The sequence below is a fragment of the Mytilus edulis genome, chromosome 7 (assembly GCF_963676685.1).
Source record: "Mytilus edulis chromosome 7, xbMytEdul2.2, whole genome shotgun sequence".
In the NCBI taxonomy this organism is placed as follows: domain Eukaryota; kingdom Metazoa; phylum Mollusca; class Bivalvia; order Mytilida; family Mytilidae; genus Mytilus; species Mytilus edulis.
Genome location: NC_092350.1, coordinates 70,780,600 through 70,801,533, shown reverse-complemented (window position 1 = coordinate 70,801,533; position 20,934 = coordinate 70,780,600). Strand labels below are relative to the sequence as shown.

The following is a 20,934-nucleotide window of genomic DNA, read 5'->3' as shown; positions in this document are numbered from 1 at the left end:
CACCTTGATTCAACTGAATTCTATATTTATGAATAACAAGTAACAAGTTAACAAACAGTGTTCCCATTAAAAACTAACAGCCAAGAGTACAAACCTTAAATGATGAAAATTTAATTTCAATAGTATTTTTAAATGTGGTATAAAATATAGTTTTCTTAATTATTTCCAGATGATTCAACCAGTTTGAATGATTGGAAAGGTCTGTTTGACTTCTATGCAAAACATATCTACAAAAGTTCAAATCCGTTGTTATTATGAACTAATAACTTTTTTAAGACAGATTTCTAATATCCCAGTAATACTAGTAATAATAGTATGTGCAGAAATTTTTGTTAATGAAAAGTATATTTTATTTCATAGATTAGGTTGTTAAACTTAAAGTTTGAACTTCAAAGAAAAGTACTTTTACATACTGGAAACCACTAAAAATCAATTTCCAGGAAATAAAATTAAACATGTTAAAGTTTCTAAACTATCTACTTTGCGTCCATCCATCTTAACTTACATGGTTGTCGTGACCTGCCGTACTAGTTGATGATTGGTCGTCAAAATCATCCCAATCATCATCGTCCCATCCCTCTTGTGAAGACTGCTGTGGTAATGTCTGCCCATGATTATCATAACCTTGACCTCCATTATACTGGTTGTCAGGGTAACCATTCACATCATCAGAAGACTCTGATGTAAAGTGAGGTGCTGCAGGAGGGGCAGTAGGGCCTGGGGGAGGTGGAGGGGGTGGAAATGAGGGCTCTGGAGGTTCTGCCAACTGAAAATAGAAATTACATTTTTAATGTTTTATTGTTCAAAATAACTTATGGATCAGACAAATTTTAGCAATGCTATCTTCACAACAACAATAAATATACACATCAATTTATGAACACATGCAAATAATTATTTCAATTAAAGCATAAAGACATAAAAATAAAATGAAACTTGTTTAAGGTAGATGGAATAGGATCCCAGTTAGGGCAACCAGTCCGGTACCCACGAATGTAGTTCTTAAAAAAAATATATAACTTTTGTTATAAACTGTGTAGTGTTATTATTTCACTAGTTCTGTAACTGAATGTAGATTTATTTGAAAGGGTAGGCTTTCTAGTTTGAATTTCTGTAAAAATTTTGATTGATTTAAATGTAATCTGGCGTCAGTACATAGAGTAAATTGCCTAAATTCTAGCCTTTATTCTTTCCCGGAAGTAGACAGACTGACCCAATTGTCAATAAAAACAAAATTTTGCAGCGGAATGCCGGTCATGAGGCACTGAGATTGTACTTAGATACTTCAAAATGAATGCCTAACATGAACCAGAAGTCCCAAGGTCAGGCTATCAAAATTATTTATTGAACAGGACCCTATGTATTTACTATGATTTTCAATGCGTTCCCATGGGGCAAATAATTGGGTCCCCGTTCCAGATAGGGTGTCTTCCTCCATCTTGGATTTTGAAATACCAGAAAACAAGGTCTAGAACTTTAATCAAATGTGCAAATTTTGAGATTAGAAGTTAATTCATGTGTAAGAATTATAGAAAATGCCATGTTTTATTATATCTATTGTTGTATTTTTCAAAAATACAATTACTTTTGTTAGATTCAATTTTTTCCAACTTTGCCAAATAAGGGGAGACAACTCAAATGCAAGGGCAGATAATTCAGATAGTGTTACTTTTACAATAGAATGTGTTAGGAATTTACCAATTTTACTATGTAGCAAGAAAACGAGTCCGGTGACCCCATTTTTTCTTTTTCTTATCTGAAAGCATAATATTGGAGCTACTCTTCTCATATTTTATCTCAAAATTCTATGGTGTAGTTTTCGTTTTATGATGCATAATCTATACAAAATTGGACAATTTTGCACAACCTGTAGTGTGAAAATAAGTCTGGTGACCCATTCTTTTTATTAATGTTTTTAAACAAGCAGGATATAAACTACATTTTGGCAAATTATTAAAAGATTCTATGGATTATAATTTAGACACCCCATCTACCTTAAACAAATCAATGTCTAGTATGTATTTAAATCTAGAGCATTTTTTTGCAATATAATTTTATATAAAAAATTTTAATCACAACGAGCTGGCATTTAGTAATACACACACTTACGACTCTTATGAAATGAAGAAAAAATACTCTTGTGTAAATATTGCTCTAAAATAAGCTATTTTATTGTGATGTTGTTGTCTCGTTAATATATATATATACATTCTATACATGTATTGTTACATTACAGCCCAGGTGTATATTGGTGTTTCCTCAAAAGGGGAAGTAACAAAGGGTGGACAAAACTCATAGGTAATCCCTATGTTCACCCTATGTAGGGGGCACACCATATGTTTTTTCTCCATTAGATGCATTAAAAATTTGCCTTCTGTATTCAATATTTTTTTTTAATTTTGGGATTATTCTGTAAGTTGACAGTAGTAGTCTGCCAATGATGGACAAGAAGACATAAATTGTCAATTCAGGTTCTAATTTGTATAAGCAATTTTTTTGGTAGTAGTAATCGTCGTTAATAATATTTTTATTGTAAACATAATTTGTTGCTTATTTCCTGTATAGGCAAGGTGCAGACAACACTTTAAATAAATTTGATAAATAACTGTTTTAGTGGGTTTTTTACCACAGTTTTAACAATTGACCAAAACATAAAATCATATTGTGGGGTGCTGTGAAATTGAGAATATAAACAAACAAAGGCTGCTTGAAGCAGCTCCCAACAAACTTTAAATCTGGCAAAGTCCCAGGGGTAGAGAAAGTAGTAAATCCCAATGTCAACAATATACATATATATATATATACCAAAACATTATTAGTATCAAATAATTTTCGTAGTTGGTATTTACTTCATAATAAACACATGACATGCACTTGGCCTACTACCCTCTTCCTAAATTAGGTTATATTGAAAAACAATTGTCAAATACTTATATGTGTACTGTAATATATTTGTACCTTGCACTCTGAGGGATGTAATTACTTCTAAGTAGGCTACTCTGGGAAATATGATGATGGGATGTGTTGGGTTTATTTTATAGGAAATGGAATATTTAATATGAAAACAACTTTGAGGGAATGACATGCTTTTGGGATGTACCTTGAATAATCCATTATATAGGGGTAAAAGTGGGGATGTGGAATATGGGGTAAAATGTGGGAATGTGAGAAAAAAATAACAAACTGTTGAAAAAGAGATATGTCTTGCCTGTTGACAAAAAATTCAGAATAAGACAATCTAGCAGCAAGATGCTAATTAATTCAAAGTTACTGGGGAAAAAAGGGGGAGAGCCTTTGAATGGTCGACAAACTGAGATGTAATGATAGTAATACTTGTATTTAACCTTGTCTAATATTAATTGTTCCTATCAAACCAACTTATTCTAAGAATGAAATCTCTCAATTGAAAATAGAGAATTAATTGAAATCCATTGAACCAAGTGGCTGGAAATGCCACACAAATGTGTTGGAGATATGAGCACCCTCTGTGTTACCCCAATGAAATACCAAGTTGAATTGTGGGTAAAAAAGAAAAAAAGATTCCCATTTTTGAATAAAGATATTTCATTTTAGACTGAAGTAACAATTTCATCCAAAAGACATATTTTGGGACTGATACATCAATTTTTATTTCCTAAATAAAAATGTTTTTATTGTGTCTGCTAGGTGAACAATGGTGAAACAAGGCTGATTCATGGAATAAATGAGTGTTACCTTCTCAACATACTCAACATGTTCAACATGCTCAACATGCTCAACATCTTCTACATGCTCAACATGTTCAACATGCTCAACATGTTCAAAATGCTCAATGTCCAGCTGCAAATATTACAAGTATTTATCATGGATATGCATATTCAGAACAATTACATAAAAATTGATGAGACACAAATTCTACTTTTAAAATACTGGAAACAAGTTCAAACAGAATTTTTACCTCTTTAAATCACTTGATTTTAAGCAATGCAAATTATCAAGTGTACATTTAGAAATGTCGGTGTGCACTTATTGTAATGCTTGTTCATATTGTTTGAATAAAAGGCAACAGTAGTATAACACTGTTCAAAATTCATAAATTAATTGAGAGAAAACAAATCTGGGTTACAAACTAAAACCCAGGGAAACACACCAACTAGCTTTAACAAATTTTAATTATTATGATTTCAGCTATATATATCTAAAATTAAAGTCCAATTTTGGCAATTAAAAAATCATCACAAAAATTTTGAACTTTACAAGCATTGCAGTACCAGTATATATATATATATGCAATGCAGGGTAACATATTCATAATCCTTGGCAAATTCAATCTTTTAGTTTGGTTATTTTTGTCAACCACTTGTTAATGTTAGTACAAATTTACAAAATCATGTGATCATTATCGTCCTCATTATGACATCCATGTCAAGAGGTCAGTGACCTTTGAGGTCTTTCTCACCTGTACGTATGCCTCAGGTATCAATCCTTGGTGTCCTAGGCTATTTCTTGCTTCCCACCAGCCATCTCCAATATCCTGAAAAAGAAGTATATTTACATATAGACCATGTATAAAAAGTCAATGTGCTTATAATATTTACATATATAGACCATGTATAAAGAGTCAATGCACTAATAAATCAGACAAAATATAGATCATTTGGTTTATATATATATATATATATGTTGTATTGGGTTGAAAATAAGTTTTAGTATATTGTAAATTACAAAAATCTTCAATATCCTAAAAAAACCAACATATTTCCATATAAAAAGTCAATGTGTTACAGCTGATTTCAAATTGAGTATATGCTAAAGGTAATATCTTTGGTTAGCTTGCTTACTAGCTGAACAGTTAAGTCATTGTTAGGTAAGATTAACTACCCTCCTTTAAGAGTAGACTAATCCGACAGTTAACCAATCTATCTGTCTGTAGGACTAAGCTCCTACGAAAGGAGGGTAGTTTACCTTACCTAACAATGACTTCACGGTTCAGCAAACATTAGTAAGCTTACCAAAGATAATACCTTTATCTACATACTCATTGAAATCGACTGTAATAAATCAGACAAAATATAGTTTGGGGTATATATATATATATACATATATCTGGTGCATTGGGTTGAACATAAGTTTTAGATATATACTGTAAATTACAAAATTAATGGGTGCATTTATTATTGTGACTAATTACTGGTAATTTTTGGCATTAATAAAAACACATAATGAACAAATGATGAAAAGAATGCATTAATTTCTTATTTACAATATCATTTGGTAACAGAATTTTCTATAGCAAATCATTATTAGGAGGGTTTTTCATGTTAGAAGTAAAAGTTCATGCACTTAAAATTTGATGAAAGCATGTGAAGTGGTCATTTAATCAAAGAGCTTAATAGCTCTGAGGGGAAAGACGGCCCTTGTTTCTATTTCATTTTTTTTTTTTGGGGGGGGGGGTTATCTTTTGATAGTCTTCATATAAACAATGAAAAAAAACCAGCTAGAACATGTGGAAGGTTGACACTATTGGAATCAATTGTTGTTTAATGTAATTTCGTTTCTTAAGTTTAGGATTCAATTTAGACCAATGGAAGAGATCTGCATCTTCTAAAACTAAACATTCAATTAAAGTTGATAGTTAATTATCTAAAATTCAACTAGTTGAATTCTGTCATTTAACAACAACTACAATTATTTTTGAAATCTTAATAGTGTACGACTGAACTGCAGGCTAGGGCCATTTTCCATTTTTTGTGACAGTACTCTTAAGATTTTTAATTTTTTTTTTAAGAAAGTTGGGACTGAAAAATCTATTCAGTTTTAAATTTCCATTGATAAAGTTCCCAGTTACATCTCTCATCACAGGAATACAGGTACTAATAAAAATAACAATATGATTGATGTAAACTGTGTGAAGCTTGTTTCCAAATCCTATATTTTGAAATATTTGTAAAATTTCATGAATAAATAGGTTTAAACTACAAAATGCAACATTTGTAATTTATTTTGTAACAATTACAATGATTATGTTGGTACACAAAATTTAGTTTTAATGGAAGACTACTTATCATATACTAAATGTCACATTTTAAGTGTTTATTTTAGTGGATAATTAGCTCATAAATTGAGGTGCTCCTGAATTGGAGGAAGATTCTCAAAACAGAGTTTTACAGAAAAAAAATGGAAAAGATTGTTTCTCTCCCCGATCTCATGTAGGGATAAGTCTGTTGCAGAGTCCGATAAGGCCTCACATCTAGGTATTATAAGATCATCAAAAAATGAAAATATAATAAATGTGAAAGACCGCATTAGTTTAGCTCGAAGAACAACCTATTCACTTATGTCAACAGGTGTACATGGTACAAACGGCTTGAATCCAAGGATTTCCTATAACATTTATAGAATCTACATATTACCCCGTCTGCTCTACAGTCTAGAAGTCTTGCCTCTTACGAACAGCCAAATCAACGATTTGAGTGACTTCCATTTATCCTTCTTAAAAAATATTCAGGCTCTCCCAACAAGAAAAGCTTCTGCTGCAGTATTTTCACTACTGGGTGCCCTCCCTATAGAGGCCGAGCTTCACAAAAGACAACTAAGCCTTCTGCATTCAATCCTAGCGTCTGAAAATCAAAATCTTAGGGATATCTTGTTGCGTCAGTATCGGCTAGAAATCTGCAATGGAACTTTTCTACACAGAACTGAAAATGTCCTGCTTCAATATAGCCTACCAAGCATTGATGAGCTTCTAATATTTCTTCCAACAAAAATTAAATGGAAACAATCCGTTAGACATGTTATCAATACATTTTGGAGTAATAAATTTAGGTCTCTAAGTAAAGAAAAATCAACCCTGATTAGGCTCTGTACTGACATTATCAATATAGGAGAAATACATCCAGTTTGGAAAACAGCAACAGAAATTCCGGGGGATACAAAGAAAGCCATAACAAAAGCTAGAATACTAACTGGGACAGCTACCTTTTACAAGCAACCAACGCTAAATTTAATATAGGAAGTACAGACCCAATTTGCCCCCTCTGCAAACTCGAGGAAGAAAACCTTCTACATTTCCTTACTAGATGTCCATCTCTGGAAGGGGTCCGTAGGACTTTTTATGCCCCACTAAAACAGGCTGTTATAAATAAAATAGGGATTGATCAGTGGAAAACAAATTTTCAAAATAGGGAAACATTAAGCCAATTAATTGTTGACTGCAGAAAACTAGCGGGTTCTATACTTCCAAACGTCAACAATTTTTTAAATATGGTTGAAACAATTTCTAGGAATCTGTGTGATAAACTACATCAACAGAGGTTAAGTCAGATTAATGCTCTATCATAATATATACATCCATTAACAATAACATGGAATTGAGCTTTCTTTCGATCCTTTTCAGAGCATAAAATAGTGAACATAAAGAACAGTTAGAAGTGAGAAGTACATGGAGGACAGTTGAGATATATATGTACTTGGGAATACGTTGATATTATCAATAATATACGGAATATACAGACAATTGCTGTATCAAAGTGGTAGCGGATGCCTTCTAGAATATAGAGTCATATTTAATAGTGTCAGACCACGGTTTTACTAATATCATTAAGTGAATCAGTGTCATTTTAGACTATTTTTAACGAAGTATCAAAGTGAATAACTTTTAATATCGTCCGTGTAAAATAAGCCCATCGTCTTTTAATATATGCAATTGCGTTTTATACTGTGAAATAACAAAGTGATTTTAGCTGTATAAGTCCGTGTAATATAAGCCCATTGTGTATAATCAAGAAATTGAAGTGCTCCTAACCACAGGAGGAAGTTACTGAAAGAAGAAGAAGAAGAAGTAGCCCCTCGGACTTCCTGTTTACTTTGGAAGTTGTTGACCTACAAATTAAAGTATTGCATGTTGATGTTTGAATCATCTACAGCAAACATCATTATGTTTAAATTTAAAAAATACTTTTTTTAATAAGTGCACAATCTTTGAGAATGATTTAAATAACCAGTGAAGGATATCCCTGCTGATGCGAAGTGTGGCATTCCAACAATGACGTCACTATAAAATATAATGTAGGTTGGATATATTTAAAATATCTCGTCATACTGATTTTTCCAGATTGTAAAAAAACTTAAGTAGTGTAAAGGCATGAAAGGAGAGCTCAATATACGATAATTTCGAGAGAAACAGAAGGGAAATGTGTAAAAAAGTGTTTAAAGTCAATTTATTCATTTGTGTCTCCCCATCTCATCATTCTCAGTAAGATTTGTTGGGGGGTTTTCCACACTATAAAAACAAAATGAATGATGTGAGGGAATGTCACTCTGGTCAACCCCATTGGGGATTGACGGCTTGAAGCCGTCTTCCCCAAAAACAGGGAAGGAGGAGGGGGAAAAGAAACCATTCATTGTAGTATCCTATAGTCTTTACCTATCTAAAGAATATAGATTTTCAATAGATTTTCTACTTTGTGGTAGGATATTTAGGGGCCAGCTGAAGGACGCCTCAGGGTGCGGGAATTTCTTGCTACATTGAAGACCAGTTGGTGACCTTCTGCTGTTGTTTTTTTTTTTATGGTCGGGTTGTTGTCTCTTTGGCACATTCCCCATTTCCATTCTCAATTTTATGGTATAGGTCAAGTAAGAGCAACTATTATAAGTTAAATCAAGCTTATAATCAGTACAATTAGAGGGAAAATATTAAATGTTTTCTGATGATTTTGTCGTGTATAGAAAACATAAAACAGCTACAATGAGCTAATTATTGACCCCAAACGTAAATTAGTCCAATACAAATCATAAAACACTTCCGTAAAAATGTTTAAAATTACTTGAAAGCTTTTAATTCAAAAACATAAAATTGATTTTTTTCTTTCCTCTCCAGACAAAATCAATACACATGATAAAAGGTTTTAGTCTTTAAAAAATGATTCTTTATTTTCTTCATGTCATGAATGTTCAATAGGTGAATAAACATGATAAAAACTCATTGTCAAGAAAAGAATTTATTAAGTAAACCATGTAATAATCATTATGTAACTACATGTATGAGGGTCTAGAATCTCTACAAAGTTAAGTTCAAATTTTTTTTAAAAGGTGAATGTTAGTATCGCCTTTTTTGAGTAACTTTCAATTTGATATTCTGTAAAACATTCTTAATTGTAATACTGCAGGTTCACAATTAGAGTCCTTCATTTCTGTGTTCTTAATTTTTAACTATTTTTTCTTTATTTCTTTAATTATTTTGCCCATTTCACTCTATTCTTTATATTTGAGCACCCCATATTTCTCTTAGGCTTTATCATTTTTCTATTTTCTCTTGTTTCACCATTATTTTGAACTTTTTGTCCAATATATCTATCCTCTAATCTGTAAACCCAAAACTAAAACTAATATGTATTGCCTGACATGTAAGAAACAATAGCCTGAAATTTTAATTTCAATAAAAATTTGTCAAATTTCGGGAAAAAAACAAAATTAACATATTTCATGTTCTTTTTTGGTGATATCAATTCATGTCAAGTTTATCAACACATTTAATCATAACAACATTCCAATAAATGACCTTTACAATGATATCTGGTTTGATGTTGGGCCCCAGGCCCTGAATCTGGCTTTTCTCACACTTAATATGTTGTTTTTATCCAATCATGTGTGTGTGTCCTATAATCTGATACATTTGTATGTCAACAAAAGAAACAAACTTTTTCCCACATAGATAAAAAGTATATGTCCTGATTCTATTTTCATAAACTGGTAATTTTCTTCAATTCTTTTAAGATTTATAGCATTTCAGAACCCCAATGAAACGCAAATTATTCTCAAATCAATGCTAATACCTCCTACCCTGCTATCACGATCACAATAATGCATAATTTTACAAAACTTAAAAAACTATGAGAAGTTGTCATTTGATTTCTACGCAGTAACACATATAGCTTGAAGAAAGAGATCATTTGCATACTGTATTAACAAGCTATAATTTCAATAATTTATACTTTTTGAAAACGCAGATCCAAAGTCATTGAAGGTCAAGAAGGTACAAAATGGAACAGTATTCTATGCCAATTAAACTGACCCCAGTGACCTCTCCAACTCATTGGCTGTTTCAGAATCAAATGAATTCTGGGTAGAATTTTCAAAAATGTACAAATCTTAAGCCTTGTGATTGGCTAACAACGTCCTAAACAATTGAAATTCAACCAATGACATGACGTTATTTTATTTTTGGATATGAACAATCAAATATCCCATAATCCTTTACATTCTGAAATGGCCTTTTGCATGACAAAGTTCTTGAAAATATTGTATTTGGACCACCAAGAATACAAATTAGGTGGTCTCATATCTAAATTTATTTGTTGCGATATATTTATAGTAGAAAATAAGATTTGAAAATTTACATTATAACTATAATACTTCCATTTCAAAAATTGATATAAAAACTGTCATTGCAGAGGTTCTCAAAATTGTTATATATAAGGTTGTCCCTGAAGAATAACTGCTGGTCCTCAATACTATTTCTATTATAAAAAACCAAAATTCTGTTGGTCCTTTACAAATTTTGGTGGTCAAATCCTTCAGAACACCACTTTTCGAGAACTAGAATTTTACTAATTACCAGGAAACACAAAAAGGCATAAAACCACCACAAACATTCAGTTGAATGCTACTATCTTAGTGGTAGACCAATCTGACTTTTGGTGGTCAGGACTGACATGACATGACATAGATATTTCACCCTATAACCATGATAACTGTCATCTATGACATGGTTGCTATAATCTGAGATATTTTTTCAATCCATGCAGGTGTTAATACATGAATTTGTACTGTTACTAAAATTCAGAAATTATTTCGTGCATATGTATTATTCGTTTTTTGAAGAATGGGCATATTTATTGCCATATTAATTATTGAGATTTACTGAAAATCTGCAAACAGATAATTGAGATACTAACTGTTGAATTATTTGCATTAATAAAAACCTCATAATAATTTCTGAGATTTAGATGTTTCAAAGTTACCAGTCTGTGTTTTATCTGATTTACACTTTAGCAACACTTTTAGCTAATGTAAGTAAAGTTACATGTAGCAATTTTATAGTAACACAATCAACTTTTAGGTTACATGACACTCAGTGCAATATATATTCCTTTTTAGGAAACTTTTTTTATTCTATAAATAGTTTATTGTATATTATTTCAAATACATTTTACTTTATTTTCGAAAGATTATTACACTTTGATTTACATTATTTAATTTCTCTGATTCAATGTTTGATTTATTGATAATCCTGATAATGGCCAATACAAATCACTTGAAGATAACATCTATTAAGTCTGTTAAGTGTCATCCTTTAATTTGACCCTTCCAAATATTGGATTATGAAATCCCTATTTCAATAAAATTTTAGTAAATAATAAAGCTATTAAAATCAATTATAAAACAATAACATCCACTTCATTTGAACTTTAGTGCATAGTTGTCTCATTGGCAATATGTTGATGATTATAAGAAGGCTATTATAATTTTAAGGATAAACGATGATAAAAGGCAAAAACATAAAAAAAAATGATAAAAATCTTCATCAAAGGGCAGTAACTCTTACAAGGGTTCTACTGATGATTTTGATCATGAGACTTTATTGTTTAAGATAATAGGCAAAGGATTAAAAAAGGTAAAATTTAAGGTCAATAACTCCTATGAGTGAAGTTATCTTTGCCCTTTAGGCCAGCAGGTGAGCTAAAAAAAAAAAAAAAATACGAAAAAACATGGTTTAAGTGGAAAGATTGATAAGCGTGGATAGTACCAGTATACATGTACTAAGAGGCTGTCAACTGTCATCTTCTATATTTCAAGTACTTCAGTCTATACTTAATCAGAACAAAAGTGTTTTATTCCTGTTCTGAACAGGAAACTACGAATCTGTATTGCTACTTATCTAGAAAGATATAATTTAAACACTCTATAATGACATATAGATATATATTATACTTGGTAAAAATATTGATAAATATATTTTCCGTGAAATAAGGGAACATAAACTTATAAAGCTTTAACTCATAAGAAACCCTAATATAGCACTCTGTTTTTTAGCCAAGATTTTAATTCAATAAGCATGTACTATGAAATAAATTTTAATCTTTTCATTTTCTGTTTAATGTGTATAAATTTGGTGTTTAAAAGTTCAAAAGAAATCTGAGTCTAATTCTAGTGAATGCATTTTATTATCTAATTCTTGAAATAGACAATGACTGGTAAATGCCATTTGATTAGGGACATATTCTGTTTTAAAAATTCAGTGTTTTTGTGATTTTTCTCTTTAGCCATTAGATTTACGGGACTCACTCACAGTCTGTTTTGAATTTTCCTTGAACATGTTGGAGTTCAGTATTTTTGTGATTTTACTTTTTTTTATACCATGAATACATGTATATCAAAATCTGGTTTATACATTCAGGGGATAGGTACAACTGGGTAATATAAGATCATAAAGAATAATTTTGATTTTTTTAATTAATGCATTTCCTAGCTTATTGGATGTCAGATTTTTGTACATCCATGTTTACATTTCATCTTTTCTAAAAAAAAAAAACAAAGGATAAGCCAGCTTCCTGTTACATCATTACAAAATTACTTTTCTTCGTATCAAAAACATAACTGTTCCTGGCAAAAGGTCTATATGATATATAAAATATTATATATAAAATCAATATACATTGAAGGAAATGTGGGGTATAGTATAAAGTCAATGAGGACACATGTATATCATGTATACTAGATAAGATATGTCTATAGTGAAAATATTAACTTCGTGCATCTGTAAAATAACTATGTACTGTATTTTATACTTTTCCTTTTTTCAGGGAACGCGGTTGACAACAATTTCAAGTACAGCTTTTAAAATTTCATAGTTCAACTTATATAGTTGGAAACTTAAAGAAGGAGAAGGCTGAATTATAATATCCTTTTCGATGATGACAAAATTTAAATTATCTTCAGTATCTCTTTAAATTATCTTCTTTATATCACGGTCACAGTGAGTTTAAGTAAGTTGATAAAGCGAGTGTACCAAGAGAAAACCATGATTTTTGACAAAAAAACTTTGCAAATTTAGATTGGAGTAAAACACTTTCACCATCAATTTTTTTTACCATGTTCACAAAAAGGATCGAGTTTCAAACTCAATGACCATGACTAAGGAAGCAGGCGCAAATCATAAACTCAGTGTTGACATGCTAGTGATCATGTTTCTCAGTCCACTCAGCCACCAATACCCATGATAACTTAGATCTATACATGTACTTTACAAGAATAATCAGCAGAAACAAAGTTTTCCGACCCCCTCCCCAACTCTAATGAGTAAATGATCAGCTATCACACTGCCCAAACTTTGTCCATTCCCCTTCTTTTTTGTTAAATCTACTTACCTGTGCTGTAACTGTTAATTCTTCCCCTGCTCTGACAGACAATTCTCCATTATCTGGATCACCATCAAAATCATATAAAACTTTTACCTGAAAATAGAAAAAAAATATAATTATCAAAACTGTTGCATAGTTTAGTAGAAGAAACAAGGGGAGATAACTCATATAATTAAATTTGATCAACATTTAAAGCCAACATTTTGAAATTTTTATAGGTATTAAAATTATACATCAACATCATTTTGATACCGAGTATCTATTAACATGATTAAACCAAAATAAACTCATACCTCTGATGGATTAAAGATTTTGTAAAGAAAAAAAGAGAGGAGCTTAATTATACCAGATAAATTACTAATATTGATATAAGACCGATATATTTTATACTGGTTTCAGTTATAGGTTTCACTGATTTTGATGGAATGCAAGTAAGTTCATGAAGTTAAGCTTTTTGCTGTATTATTGTCAAATATATATACAATGAAATTGAAAATGGAAATGGAGAATGTGAATGTGTCAAAGAGAAAAAAAACAAATTAAAAGGCCACCAATTGGTCTTCAACACATACAGTGATTACATATATGTTTCACTCAAGTTTGAAGAAAAGCCAGTTTAGTGGGCTCTTCCAGTTATTGTTGTATGTAGTGTATACAATGTAGGTTTCACTGTAAGTTTGATGAAATGCAAGTGATTTAGGCTGTTCCAGTTAGTATTCCATGTAAACATGGTATACTTTGTAGGTTTTACTGTAGTTTGGTAAAATGCAAGTTAATTAGGCAATCATTCTAAAATAGCAATCACTCAATATCAATCAACCAATATTGATTATGGGACATTTTTTTTAACTTCAATCTAAAATCCTCGCCAGTCATTAATTCATTTCGTTTTAAAAGACGATTAAGATTTTTTTTCAATTTGTAAAATGTTTAAATCACTAAAAATAGCAATGAAAAAAGCAATTTATCTTTAAAAATAACTGTATCTTGGATTTAATGTTTAATTGATTTAATACAAAAGTCCTGTATCCGCTAATAAACCTTTCAAATGTTCTATTTCTTTCGAATTAATCGAATAAAAAGGGGTGGAGTACAAATAACATAATTGATTTCAGTCATACACGAAATGTAACTAAATCTGATACAGCTTGTTTCATATGACATATTTGGTGTCATTGTAAAAATTGTCCATGATGATTATAAGAATAAAGATCAAAATATACATATTTTTGTCCATCTGATGAGTTAAGCCATTTTCAACTGATTTTTATAGTTCGTTCTTATGTTGTACTGTTATACCACTGTCCCAGGTTAGGGGGAGGGTTGGGATCCCGCTAACATGTTTAACCCCGCCACATTATTTATGTATGTGCCTGTCCCAAGTCAGGAGCCTGTAATTCAGTGTTTGTCGTTTGTTTATGTGTTACATATTTGTTTTTCGATCATTTTCTTACATAAATAAGGCCGTTAGTTTTCTCGTTTGAATTGTTTTACATTGTCTTATCGGGGCCTATTATAGCTGTTAATGTGTGTGTCATTTTGGTCTTTTGTGGATTGTTGTCTCATTGGCAATTATACCACATCTTCTTTTTTATATGATATACAGGAAAAGGTCTTTTTTAAGCTGGCGATATTGAAAATTTCAGCTGACTTTATATTAATCATGTTAATCGTCATATGATTTTGAATAACATGTTTAAAGAATAAAATTGAAATCCTATATTTTCAACATCTGCTTTTCAGAAAGGCAATAAAATGTAATTGTCAATTTGCATGTTACATATATAAATGTAAATTATTAACTTATTATTTTCTGTATGGTTCGTTTAAACATAGATACATCTGTTGGATCCAGAAATTTTATTGGTAATATATGCATTGGCAGACTTTTCTTACATGTCTTACAAGTCAATATTAATTTATCACATATAAATATATATGCAGAAATAGTCTCACTGTTTCTTGCCAAAATACTTTCCATGTTTACAAATACTCTTGCATATTAACATAATGTATACATGTAGCTTTAAATTCAATATATTCGATACTTCATTGTTATACATACAAATATCATTGTCTATAATCAATTATGAATATAGATAATCATTCTGATCTTTTTCACACAAATAATATTTTACCTTCATTCCTTTCTGAATCATTTTCCAATAAAAATCACTCTTCCTATTTTCGTGTAAAATTGAATAATAATAACAAATTTAAAATCACCCCAATCATGCCAATTGAACTGATCAAAACATGAGTCACAAACTATACTAACTAATTCAAACAGAACCACCTTATTAGTAATAAATACACTGAGGTGATATTTGAATGACTCAAATTAACGTCTCGGTCAGTAACAAGGGTTTATTTACCCGATTATTAAAGATGTTCTTATCGTAATTCATCAGAATTAATCATTTCATTTTTTTGTCTGTTTACCTGTTGGTTGATGAAGCATAAGTGATATTTATTTAGGTTTAAATTAACCTTAGGCTAGAGACATGTTGAGAAAAGTATACTGAAAGATGTGAAATAAGAATTTCAAGGCTTCACCTAAACCTGTTAATTAGGAACAAAAATCCTGATACATAGTTTATTATCTATATAATTGTCAGAGATTCAAAAATGTAATGTTAAAGTCTTACAAGTTAGCATTTGATTAAACCAGGAACTTCAGAAATATATTTATAAGGTTCTGGAGTCTGGACATGGGGTCCTATATTCATGTCATTCAGAACTGTATTCTTTAATTTCTTATGTCATTTTTCTCTGTTTTTTATATTAATCATGTTTATCACCCCTGTTTTAATTCTCTTTTGTTTATTTTAATGGCCTACTAGCTCTTAGTTTTTTATTTTGTTGGCCTACTAATAATTCTTTTCTTTATTTTTTGGGCCCTTTTTTATCATTGGTAGGTTATTATCTAATATTTGTACATGTATACTCTATCCAGACACTCATATAAGGGGGAATTCATCACATCCTTATTTCAACCATACAGCACTTAATATAATGATTTTTTAAATTAATGAACTGTTATGGATGCTTTATATGGCACTTGTAGAAATGACTATAATTACAACAAAAGGACTTTTTTTCTAAATAAAGTATTGATTTAAATGTACATGATTTGTGTTAACATGATCATGATGATTAAGACAAACAAAGAAATATCACATTTTGCACTTTCTGAAGCATCAAACTTAAATTCTGTCACTTGAGCATGATGAGAAAACATGTCATATTGCATAAATCAATAGGATTTAAAACATTGTAAAATGTGGTTAATCATGTTAATATTTAAAACATAATTGTGTGACTGTCTATTTATTTAGCAAAATATATTTAAGAAGCTAGACATGAAATATTTAACTTTATAAGAACTGGACAATTCTGACCCCAGACAAATGACAAATGAACTAGGAATGAAACCAATTTTTCTATCAATTCATGCCAAATTAAAGATTCTTCTTTGATTTTGGATTGCACATACATATAAACATGTATATCATGTATATAGCATTTAAATGTAACCATGATAAGAATAGATTCTACAACTCAGCATCAAGTGTGATACAATATTTATCACCTCAAACAGTGTCAAACAGTTAAATTTTCAAATTTTAAATAGTGAAGCTCAACGAGATATTTATCTGTTGAAGGTGGATAAATATCGTATTGCATGAGATTTGTTAGTGCCAGGAATCAGTTTCTCGATATTGATATTTATACAGTAAACAGACAATCTTCATCCTTCTTTTGAATGATATATATAATAAGTACATGTATCATCATTATAACATGATATCACTATAGGAAATTCAGCGAAAAGTAAACAAAATTGAAGCCAAAATTGAATTTCAACCAATGAAGAAGTGGTCAAACATAATCACACATTGTTTAAATGAAAATAATCAACAGGTCAGGAAAAAGTTGAATTCAGTAGATAAATAACAGTATTGCTAAGATTCGTCAGATGATGGGATTTAAACCTGTTAAATGTTATAACAGGCTATTATTTGAACTTGGAATTATTTTTAATTATGGAATTTGCCTAATTTTTTGTGATTAAATTTTTTTATAAATTCCATGTAATATTTGGTATTATGATCTTTTGAGCGGTTAATAACACTTTCCATACAATGTATTTTGGTTAGATAGTGTTGTGCGCGGCACAGTACATTCTATTAAAAAATACTATTTTCTTTGTAATAGAAAGTGTTGTGGGCAGCACAGAACATTTCAGTACAGAATAAACGTGGAATTTATTGAAAATTTCAATAACAAGAAATCAAGCAAATTCCATAATTAAAAATAATTCCAAGTTCAAATAATAGCCTGTTTTATATACTTTCACCTTTTTAGTCAAGTCATGATTTTTGTTTACATTGTTGTGTACGTATGTATATATATATATATGATTAAAATTTGAAAATAGATATAAATGTATCATGAATATATGTTATTGTATGTACTGCTCAATTTGGATTTATATATATCACATGTATATCATAGCTTCTGTGCTGAAAAATGTTCAAATGTGTAAATTACTTTTCGGGCAGAACTAACTCTGACTTTTTTACACATTAAATTTACTGGAGTCACCTCTCTGAACTCATTTATAAATAAAAGGGGAATGTTTCCATGGGACTCACATGATGCTATACTGCTTAACTTAATTTAATTTAAACATATTTATTTATAGTGGATTGGGAAACAAGTTTTGCAACTTAAATTAATCCCTTTCCACTTTGCTGGTGTCAGAGAGTACTGCCTTGTAGCAGCATTAGCCTGCTCTTTTTTCGAAAATCTACAAGGGTGACTTTTACGTGCAAGAGATATGGCTCTCTCTTAACACGGGTAGCTATTTATTGTCCCCTTCCCACAGACTATCATTGCTTCCTCAAGACCATACTTGCAAATGGTGTCAAGGGAGAGCCGAAAATTCAGTCCCTGAAATTTTCATCCCAGAACGTGAATCTAACCAGGAACCTTTGTGTTAGTAGTCCGATGCACTAACCACTACACCATGGCTCTCTATTGCTTGCATATCATATAAAGTTTTAAAGGGACATAACTGAAGAACAAATAGTAAAAGTGACGCTACCAAAATTTGTAATTTATCTGAATTTTGTAGTAGTTACTATTTTGTAGTTTGATAACAATTGGTTGCTGCAAACTTAAGTTAGAGAACGAAAACGAAAAATACATGTAAAGGGATATAACTCTATATTAGTCATGTTAGTAGAAATGACACCCCTAAAAATCAAACTTGATCTATATTTTGTGGTTATAAGCATTGTATATAAACTTCGTATCATTTGGTTGAGGCAAAGTAAAGTCAGAGAACAGAAACCAAACAGTCATCAATTTTTCCATTTGTAAAGGGGTATAACTCTAGAACAGATAAAGTGACACCACTAAAATTCAAACTTAATCTGTTGGTTTTTTTTGTTATATAAATAAGCACTGTGAATAAGTTTCATAACATTTGGTTGAGGCAAACTTAAGTTCACTCATCATTTTATTTTCCTTTTGTAAAGGGGTATACATTTTTTGTTACTCTGAAACAGTAAAAGCGCCCCATAAAAAATCAAACTTGATCTGTATTTTGAGGTGATAAGCATTGTGTATAAGTTTCATAAAATTGGGTTGAGACAAACTAACGTTAAACTTAGAGCAGAAGTCAGAGTGGAAACCAAAAATCATTTTTTTTTCCATTTGCAAAGGGGCATAACTCTAGAACAGTAAAAGTGACACCACCAAAATTCAAACTTGATCTGAGTTTTATGGTTACACCGTATAAACATCGTGTATCAGTTTGTATTCAATGGTTCCCCAAGATAGTCATGATAGTGGAGGGATACTGCTAAACCATGAAAACAGAACAAAAGTTACAGAACAACTTCATTGTCCATAATATTTCCATGGTAAATAGTGTATAATTTTATGACCATTTCGAGTCTAGTCAAGAGAGATTTTTCCTCATTTTACAGTTCATATACAATCCACCCTGCTGGCTGCATGACATTTCAAGAAACCTATATATTTACATTTTTTATATTTAGCTGAATTTGGTCTCTGAATGACCTTAGATGAGAGGGGGTTGGAGGGGTACTGATCCCGAAATCCAGGGCTTAAAAACATGATATCACAAGGTCCCAAATTTTTCAAAAAAATCTCCACAACCTGAAATTCGAGAAAAAAAAATCCAGGATCCCGAAAGGGTCAATCCTGAAATCCCAAGCTTAAAAAGACCCAATACTGACGTCCCGAAAAAGGTCCTGCCCCCCTCTTAGATCTGCTCCAAAATAACCGTACGTATGACATCAAGCATCAACCACTTTTTAATTGTGACAACAACTTTTTTGAATTGTGGTGTCAAAATAAATGGAACTTGAATACATAATAGCAAACAACTTTGCCTACAAGTGTAAATATGTCTATGTGACAGTGACACAGGCAATGGTTTAGAACCTAAATGGGTTTTTTACTGAATCAGGGTCCGTTTGCGCCCATTTATGTTCACCCCTTTCACGTTCGCACCCTGAATGTTCTCATCCAGAGTCCGTTGGCACCCTACACATTCGCGCCCAAATTTTTACTATCATTTTCAATAAAATACAAATCGCACATTCTAATATGACGTCCTTATTACGCTTTGTAAACAAAGCCGTGTCCTAATGAGCACAAAATATGTTTGACACATGCGCACGAACTTACTGTTTATATTAACGTTATTTCATTCGTTATCTTTTAAAATATATACATTTAAGCAGCTAACATAAACATTTATTGTATATTTTCATAAAACAACATATATTTTCCCTGCACGTAGTTTTTAAACTTATCAAATTTTATATAAAATCTTCAAAGTTTTAGTCATACCAAGCTAAATATATGCAGTTCTTTACAATTTCCATTCTTTATTACTTAAAACACATTATGCATCAAAGCAAGTTAAAAAACAACAATCATGACTTTTTTAACACTAAAAATAACACCAAATTAGGCTGTGAATAAATACCAACTAGCAGTAATCATACATAATTAACATAAATTTAATAATTAATCATCAAATTAATAAAAAAAAAATTATAAGATAATTCCTCAAATTTTATTCAAGAAAATAAAATTATTTGGTATATACATATAAAACAATATCTTTCAATTCAACTGAGATTCTAATACAAATTGGGTGTGAACGTGTATGGTGCGAAAGGACTTCCAAGGCGAATTCGGAGGTGCAAACGTGTAGGGTGCGAAAGTATACTGTTTTTACTATCCCACGTGCACACTCATACGATTTTTGAGTGTGAATAGTAAACCCCCATAGACATAAACAAGTGCGTGTGAACAGTTATTGTCAATTTTCAGAAGAAAAATATTATGGGTCTCTGAAAATCTAAATTTTACCATGGTAATTTATAAATGGAAATAGGAAACTAAATCGGACAACACTATAAAATTAGTCATATTAGTACCGCAAAATTAAACCTCTTCAAAATGTATTTGTAACCATGGATTTGGT

At 30.8% G+C, this 20,934-nt stretch overlaps 1 protein-coding gene across 4 annotated transcripts in view; it reads right to left on the bottom strand.

The window, feature by feature from the left end:
• LOC139482118 (sorting nexin lst-4-like) overlaps positions 1 to 20,934 on the bottom strand; it is a 48,786-nt gene that overhangs the window by 27,548 nt on the left and 304 nt on the right. For 2 of the 4 annotated variants that reach the window (XM_071265792.1, XM_071265793.1), the window contains exons 1-4: positions 15,539 to 15,676; positions 13,407 to 13,493; positions 4,439 to 4,513; positions 506 to 766 (exon numbers count right to left, since the gene is read on the bottom strand). In XM_071265792.1, coding sequence (XP_071121893.1) covers positions 506 to 766; positions 4,439 to 4,513; positions 13,407 to 13,493; positions 15,539 to 15,559 — 444 coding nt within the window. In that variant the 5' untranslated portion in view covers positions 15,560 to 15,676. Of the gene's footprint in view, positions 1 to 505; positions 767 to 4,438; positions 4,514 to 13,406; positions 13,494 to 15,538; positions 15,677 to 20,934 lie in introns of those variants that run through there. The other 2 variants (XM_071265794.1, XM_071265795.1) reach the window with 1 other exon arrangement.